The sequence below is a fragment of the Zonotrichia albicollis genome, chromosome 22 (assembly GCF_047830755.1).
Source record: "Zonotrichia albicollis isolate bZonAlb1 chromosome 22, bZonAlb1.hap1, whole genome shotgun sequence".
NCBI classification, from domain to species: Eukaryota; Metazoa; Chordata; class Aves; order Passeriformes; family Passerellidae; genus Zonotrichia; species Zonotrichia albicollis.
In genome coordinates, this window is record NC_133840.1 from 5,628,714 (window position 1) to 5,636,098 (window position 7,385).

Sequence of the window (7,385 nt, forward strand, 5' to 3'; positions counted from 1 at the left end):
GAGTCACAAACTAACAGGAAAGTGAACAATGCAGCGTTTTTCTGCAGAAACTGCCTGCCCATGGCTGGGACAGTGCCCTGTTGGGGTGACAAGCTGGGGAGGGCAGTGACACCCAGAGCTGGGCCTGTCACCAGTGCTGCTCCCCAGGGACTGAGCCAACCCCTAAACACCCTCAAACACCCCATAGGGAATTTTTCTCCCATTTCTCCCTATCCCATGGGCATCCTTAAACCCCACAGCTGGGCAGGGCTAGGGGACCTGGGCCCTTTGGGTTTCCTGGGCTATTCCTGGGAAAATTGAGCCTGGATATGATCCATTTTCTGCCCAGCATTGACGTCTCACTCCAGCTGCAGGTTTATTTACAAGAGGGTTTATTGAGTTCAGGGGAAGGGGACAGAGCCAGCTCTGTAAATTAATGACACAAAAACACACACACAGAGAACTATGGGGTACAATTAAATAGAGGTTTGGGGAAGGCAGCTTCACGTGGAGGTGCTGTTTGGATTCTTCTGCTTCCTCAGGTACTCCTGGAACCATTTCTTGCCTGGGTCCACACACACCATCCCTTTCAGCAGCTTCACACTTGGGGAGGAAAAAGAATGTCCTGGGAGTCAGTCTGGGGGTTCCTGCAGCATCCTGTCCCCCTTTTCCCTGCCAGGGCTGACTCTTGGCCTGCTGGCAGCACAAATGGGGCCATTTGGGGCTGTTTGGGTCAAGCAGGGAGGGAGGTGGGTGTGCAGAGCCAGGTGAGGACAGCCCGACCCGCAGCACCTTGTGCAAGGGGGTCACAAACATCTTTTTATGAAAATCCTTTCTTGAGACTTTTTTCTCTTCTGAGAAGCTGAGAAGCCTCAGGGACAAAGTGTAAACAGTGGTTTTCTGCTGCTGTGGAATGCAACAGGTGGATCTGTGATTGGTCTCATGTAAATGTTTGGAATTAGTGACCACTCACGGCAGAGCTGGCTCTCTCTCTGTCTGAGCCACAAACCTTTGTTTTTCATTCCTTTCTATTCTTAGCTCAGCTTCTGAGATGGAACTTTTCATTCTATTCTTTTTTAAGTGTAGTTATAATGTAATATATATCATAAAATAACAAATCAAGCCTTCTAAAACATAGAGTCAGATCTACATCTCTTCCCTCATCCTGTGACCTCTGTCACACAAGGGACTCATTTTGGGGAGTCCCCAACAATGGGGATTGGTGGGGAAGGAGGGTGAGCGAGGTGAGGATGGGCTGGAGGGGAGGAAGGCTGGCTGGGGGCTGGGGTTACTCACAAGACAGCCCTGTGGGTGCAGGTGGAGGCTGTTTCCAGGTAGCCCAAGATCCGGGACTCTTGGATTTTCCGGTGGTAGAACATTTCCTTGGAGCAGCACTTGGCTCTGAGGCTGCGGACTGAGAGCAGGAGGGAGGGTTCAGTGCTCTCCCTGTCCTGCCATGAGGGGTGTGGGCTCTGCTCCTGCTCCCTCATCCCACAAAGGGAGCATCTTGCAGCCCCAGGGGTGACGCTCTGCCCCAGGGTGTGAGCACCCTGCCCTTAGAGCTCCCCAGCTGGGACTCTGGGGCTGAACCAACCCCATTCTTACTCCATTTTTACTCCATTTTTACCCCATTTTTAGCCCATTTTAACTTGGATTTTGAACAAATCCAGCCCACCCCCATGCTCAGGCAGCTGGAGCATCTTGCCGCCCCAGGGGTGATGAGCACCCTGCCCATAGAGCTCCCCAGCTGGGACTCTGGGCCTGAACCAACCCCATTCTTACTCCATTTTTACTCCATTTTTCCTCCATTTTTACTCCATTTTTCCCTATTTTTAGTCAATTTTTACCCCATTTTAACCTGGATTTTTAACAAATCCAGCCCACCCCCCATGCTCAGGCAGCTGGAGCATCTTGCCACCCCAGGGGTGATGCTCTGCCCCAGGGTGTGAGCACCCTGCCCTTAGAGCTCCTCAGGGGCTCCTCAGTCCCTTAGAGCTGGGACTCTGGGGCTGAACCAACCCCATTTTTACTCCATTTTTACTCCATTTTTGCTCCATTTTTAACCCATTTTTATACCAATTTTACCTGGATTTTGAACAAATCCAGGTCATCCCCATGCTCAGGCAGCTGGTGATGCCCCCACAACCCCAAAACCCCACAACCCCATCAGGAGCTGAGCTCTCCTCCCCTTCCCCAGCCCCAAACCCCATCAGAGCGAAATCTCAGAAGGGAAAATCTCCCTGCTGCTACTTACAGGACATGCCCTGGCTTCCAGTCCAGGCAGCTGCCAGCAGCAGGACGAGCAGGGCCAGGGAGATCCTCATGTCCACCCCGAGGTTCTGTCAGCACCAGCAGCTCTGGTTCTGCTCAGCCCACCAGGAGCTTTCTGCCCTCCTACCTGCAGCCCTGGGTGATTTATACCAACCCCTGCCAGGCTTTCCATGACAGCTCTGGACCGTCCCCGTGGAAAGAACCGCTGGGATCTCTCCATGAGGGGCGAGTGGGGAGGGGAAATTCCTCCTGGCAGCCACTTTGGCCACCGTGACACCCCAGGGCTGCTGAGAGGTGTGGGAGAGGCTGGTGATGCTGGGCTGGGAGTCTATTTTGGGTTGGGTTGTGGCCACCAGCAAAGAGCACAGGATGATGCTCACACTTGTGAGTTCCTGTGCAAAAACCACTCCTTGCCATTGGCTCTGGGGCCTCTGCTTGCTCTGGGGCGGTGGCCGGGGTTGTTTCTCCATCTGTCACAGACATCTTTTATGAAAAATCCTTTCCTTAGGATTTTTCCTCCTGAGAAGCTCAGAGGCCTCAGGAAGAAAATGTAAACAATGGTTATCTGCTGCTGTGGAATGCAACAGGTGCATCTGGGATTGGTCTCATGTGGTTGTTTCTAATTAATGGCCAATCACAGTGAACTAGCTTGGACAGAGAGCCTGAGCCACAAGCCTTTGTTATCATTCTTTCTTTTTCTATTCTTAGCTCACCTTCTGAGGAAATCCTTTATTCTACTTTTTTATATAGTTTTAGTATAATATATATCATAAAATAATAAATCAAGCCTTCTGAAACATGGAGTCAGATCCTCGTCTCTTCCCTCATCCTCAGACCCCTGTGAACACGGTCACATCCATCACCCATTGCTGGGTGGCTCTGCCACTGTCACAGCACCCATCACATTTCCTGGTGGCATTCCTGGCGTTTTGGGCTGCCTGAGATCCCCCTCTGAGGGAATTTGGGCTGTTAATTGGGACAGTGGATGAGGAGCACAGCAGGCCCCCTCCGCCCGGCCATGCTGTTCCTCTGGTTCCTCCTGGGTTTGGTTTGGCCCCATTCCCCCCTGGACACCCTCACGGAGGCCTGGCTGAGGCTCCAGCTGCTCCTGGCTCCTTGCTGGTCCCAACACCTGGGCAGGAAAGGCGGCAGCAGGACCTGCCCAGGCCCCAGAGACTCGCACACACAGATGTTTGCACGTGGGAATCGCGTTTAATTCTGGACAGAGTCGACAAAACACAACAGAGGAGCTGCTCTCCCTTCACCCCCAGACTGCTGCAGCCTCTCCATGGACCACAGAGGGTCTGGACTCTCCATCCTGGTGGGCTGGAAAAGGCTGGAAGAGGCTGGAAAAGGCCTCCTCCTGCGGTGAGGGTCATGGTGGTGGGGAGGATGTCCCTTGTGAGCTGCTCCATCCAGAAATGTCCCCTCTGCCGGCGTGGTGTCCCCCACAGGGCTCTCCCCAGCCACCCCCCTAGCTGGGGATGGAGAAGGAGCTGACTTGGAAGCTCTGCTGGTACCTCTTGACCCACGGCCTGCTGGCCTGCGTGCAGATCTCCTTCCCGTTCCTCACCCTGAAGCTGGGGCACAGAGGGGCTGGGGTCAGTGGGGACCCCAACCCTGAGCTCCTGAGGGGCTCAGGGGGTCAGGATGGACCCAGAAGAGCAGGGCAGGGGTGGGCAGGGTGCAGGGGTGGGTTTGGGGTACTCACATCACAGCCTGGTGCGGGCACTCGGGGCTGGTGGGGTAGCAGGCCACCACGTTGTCCCTCTTGATCCTCCTGGTCTGAAAGTTGAAGCAGCACTTGTCTGGCATGGCTGGAGCTCCTGGGGGGGCAGCACAAGCCTGGCTCAGCCTGGAGACCCCCAGCCCCTCCTCACCCTCCTGTCATGGCAGTGGCAGCTCTTTGGGGGGATCCCCATGTGCTCTGCGCATGAAGCAAACCTGACCCCACAGCCCTGGGTTCTGTCCCCATTTCCCATCCCTGGGTTCTGTCCCCATCTCCAGCCCGAGGTTCTATCCCTGTTCCTCTCATCCCTGGGTTCTGTCCCCATCCCCATCCCTGGGTTCTGTCCCCATCCCCATCCCTGGGTTCTGTCCCCATTTCCCATCCCTGGGTTCTGTCCCCATCTCCAGCCCGAGGTTCTATCCCTGTTCCTCTCATCCCTGGGTTCTGTCCCTGTCCCCCATCCCTGGGTTCTGTCCCCATTCCCCACTCCTGGTTTCTGTCCCCATTTCCCATCCCTGGGTTCTGTCCCCATCCCAGGGTTCTGTCTCTGTCCCCATCCCCGGGTCCTGTCCCCATCCCCAGCCCCTGGGCAATGCTCACTCTGAGCCAGGCTGTGCCAGCACAGCGTGCAGAGGATGAGGAGGGCACAGAGCACCCTGGATGCTGTCCCCATGCCGGGCTGTGGCAGTGGCTGAGCCGCCTGTGCTGGGGCCAGCCTGCCCCGGCTGCTTTTATGGGGGATCCATGGGGGAGGGCCTGGCCCCTGCCACGTCTCAAAGCACAGAGGGAAAGTGATACTTCATCCCCTCATCCCCTCCCCAGCCCTGGGAAAGGAAGAATGTGCTCCCAGGCCGTGCTTCTGGCACTGATGTGCTTGGGATTTTTCCTGAGCTCCAGTCCTGAGTGCTGGGGCTGACGGACAGGCTGTTCCCAAAGCTTGGCTCTGCACCCTGAGCCCCTGGGCAGGCTGTGTCCAGGCCTCGTGGAGGGGAGCTGAGAGGGTTTGGGGATGTCCTTTGGATGGCTCAAGGGACAGGCAGGGTCTGCCATGGTGCCTGTCCTCCCCCTGCCCTGCAGTTTTGTACTCTGGCCCTTGGGACCACCAGCCAAAAATCCCTCTGCTCCTCCACCACAAAATAAACAGCCATAGAGAAACCACAAATCATAGAGAAACAGCTTCTGCCTGGTTGCATCAGGCACACAAACCCCTCTGTGCATTTTTGGGGGTGTTTGGGGCCCAGGGGGAGGACGGGCAGGTGGCTGCACTTCCCCGCTCTCGGTGCCAAAGCAGCAGCTCATGTTCTTGGCCGTGCTGGGCTGGGAAAGAGAGGCCAGAGAGGGAATCCCTGGTGGATTTGGCCTGGCTGCAGCTGTCAGAAAAGCCCCTTCTCCCCCCAGCCCTGCAGATCCCAGGGCGCTTCCCAGCTGCCTGCAGCTGGCGCAGGAAGGGGAGCAGCGGGAGAGGCGGAGGCTGTGCTGGGAACGCTGAGAGATCCTGGGGTGACGGGGACACAGCCCTGCACAGAACCACAGATCCACCAGGCTGGAGGAGACCTTAAAGATCGAGTTAAACTCAACCCAAACCCCTCAGCTAAACCCTGGCACCCCGTGCCACATCCAGGCTTTGTTAAACACCCCCAGGGATGGGGACTCCACCACCTCCCTGGGCAGCCATTCCAGAACTTTATCACTCTTTCTGTAATGAACTTCTTCCTAATATCCAACCTATATTTCCCTTCATGCAGCTTGAGACTGTGTCCTGGTCTGCCTTGGGGTGCTGCTCCTGGAAGGGGAATGTGTGAGGTGTTCACAGGGGTCTGAGGATGAGGGAAGAGACGAGGATCCGACTCCATGTTTCAGAAGGCTTGATTTATTATTTTATGATACATATTACATTAAAACTATACTAAAAGAATAGAAGAAAGGTTTTCATTAGAAGGCTAGCTAAGAATAGAAAAAGAAAGAATGATAACAAAGGTCTGTGGCTCAGGCTCTCTGTCCAAGCCAGCTGGGCTGTGATTGGCCATTAATTAGAAACAACCACATGAGACCAATCACAGATGCACCTGTTGCATTCCACAGCAGCAGACAATCAATGTTGACATTTTTTTCCTGAGGCCTCTGAGCTTCTCAGGAGGAAAAATCCTAAGGAAAGGATTTTTCATAAAAGATGTCTGCGACAGGAATGGGAATTCACTCTTCTCCAAAGCCACTTCCCAGAAATCAGCCTCAGTTTTTTTGGGATGACAGTGAGGTGCCAGGAGACACCCCAAGGGTGGTGGGAGCAGATAATTGGGGTTTGTCTTTGTCTGGCAGAGCTGAGCACCTTTTGTCATCGCCCAAATTCCCAATTCATCTCTCCTGGGAGTGCAGAGACGTCTCTGGCTCTGCTCTGGCCCAGCCCTTGGCTCGCCTTTCCCTGACTGGATCCATCTTTCCCCTCATCCCTTTTCCTACCCCCACGCACCGCAGAGCTCCTGCTGCAGCTGGGGCAAACAGGCCCTCTAAGGGTAGAAAACGTTCCCTGGAAAACAAAAGGAAGGGGAACAGACAGGGTTTATTAGCCTGGGAAAGCCCCTTTTAATGATTCCAAAGTAAAATTCCGAATGCAGCAGGCAAAGAAGGCCGGGAATTACATTCCCAGCTCATTGGTTTTTGATGCAGAGAAGGGCAGGGACATGGGCAGAATCTCTGCTCTGGGGTGGCCCCAAAAGTCCTCTGATCCCACAAATTATCTGGGCTGGAAAACATCTTTTTCCTCCCTTTATTCCCCTGTTTCTGTTGCTATAGGACACAAAATAAAACATCGACACGCAGCTCTCTAAAGTAAAAAAGAAAAAGTTTAATTTCTAACTTTAATATTTACAGATTTCCAAAAGTGACAGTGGATTAGGACATGACAGTGCTACCTCTCCAATGACACTAAATAAATAAACAGTTTATTAATTTTTTCTTCCTCCATAAGGAATACAAAACAATAAGCTATTTACATAGAGTGCGTAAAAAAGTTCGTTACAAAAATATAAACATCAGAAGGCTTAGAAAAAATTAAAGAAAAAACAAAACAATATGGTTTCTTGGGGGCTCTGTTCTTGCACTCCTAGCTCTGGGTGTGAGACTGGGACACACAGGGATAGCCCGGGACAGCCTGGGACACAAAGGGATAGCCCGGGACAGCCCGGGACAGCCCGGGAATGTCGCTCCCCCCGGGGCAGAGCTGCTTTTCCACCCTGATGCTTTATCGATGCTTTATTTCCCTCTCAGCTGATCAATAACCCCCGGGGCAGCTGCTGCAGCTGGGGCAGCCAAAGGGAGCAGAGCTGCTTTGTCAGGTCAGGGCTGTTTCTAACAAGGAATTGTTTGATTTCTTCTTCTCTCTCTTTTTGATTTCTTCTTCTCCCTTTTC

General features: G+C 53.7%; 2 protein-coding genes across 2 annotated transcripts; both read right to left on the reverse strand.

Moving 5' to 3' along the window:
• Positions 1–373: 373 nt before the first annotated feature.
• Positions 374–2,812, reverse strand: LOC106629880 (C-C motif chemokine 13-like). The gene is made up of 3 exons (XM_014272733.2): positions 2,234–2,812; positions 1,276–1,393; positions 374–582 (listed from the first exon to the last, which is right to left on the reverse strand). Exons 1-3 carry the CDS (start codon positions 2,301–2,303, stop codon positions 483–485), a joined length of 288 nt encoding a protein of 95 aa, XP_014128208.2. The 5' UTR covers positions 2,304–2,812; the 3' UTR covers positions 374–482.
• Positions 2,813–3,424: 612 nt separating this feature from the next.
• LOC113460267 (C-C motif chemokine 4-like) lies at positions 3,425–4,692 on the reverse strand. The gene is made up of 3 exons (XM_026797991.2): positions 4,580–4,692; positions 3,962–4,076; positions 3,425–3,830 (listed from the first exon to the last, which is right to left on the reverse strand). Exons 1-3 carry the CDS (start codon positions 4,650–4,652, stop codon positions 3,725–3,727), a joined length of 294 nt encoding a protein of 97 aa, XP_026653792.1. The 5' UTR covers positions 4,653–4,692; the 3' UTR covers positions 3,425–3,724.
• Between the last annotated feature and the right edge of the window lie 2,693 nt (positions 4,693–7,385).

What these genes read in the sequence shown, in the direction of transcription:
- LOC113460267 (XM_026797991.2), bottom strand. Translation starts at nt 4,652, where the DNA reads ATGGGGACAGCATCCAGGGTGCTCTGTGCCCTCCTCATCCTCTGCACG. An exon ending in CTGGCACAGCCTGGCTCAGA is followed by an intron (nt 4,077 to 4,579) that starts GTGAGCATTGCC and finishes CTGCCCCCCCAG; the next exon opens with GAGCTCCAGCCATGCCAGAC. An exon ending in TGCCCGCACCAGGCTGTGAT is followed by an intron (nt 3,831 to 3,961) that starts GTGAGTACCCCA and finishes TCTGTGCCCCAG; the next exon opens with CTTCAGGGTGAGGAACGGGA.
- LOC106629880 (XM_014272733.2), bottom strand. Translation starts at nt 2,303, where the DNA reads ATGAGGATCTCCCTGGCCCTGCTCGTCCTGCTGCTGGCAGCTGCCTGG. An exon ending in TGGAAGCCAGGGCATGTCCT is followed by an intron (nt 1,394 to 2,233) that starts GTAAGTAGCAGC and finishes TCCTGCTCTCAG; the next exon opens with TCCGCAGCCTCAGAGCCAAG. An exon ending in TGCACCCACAGGGCTGTCTT is followed by an intron (nt 583 to 1,275) that starts GTGAGTAACCCC and finishes TTCCTCCCCAAG; the next exon opens with TGTGAAGCTGCTGAAAGGGA.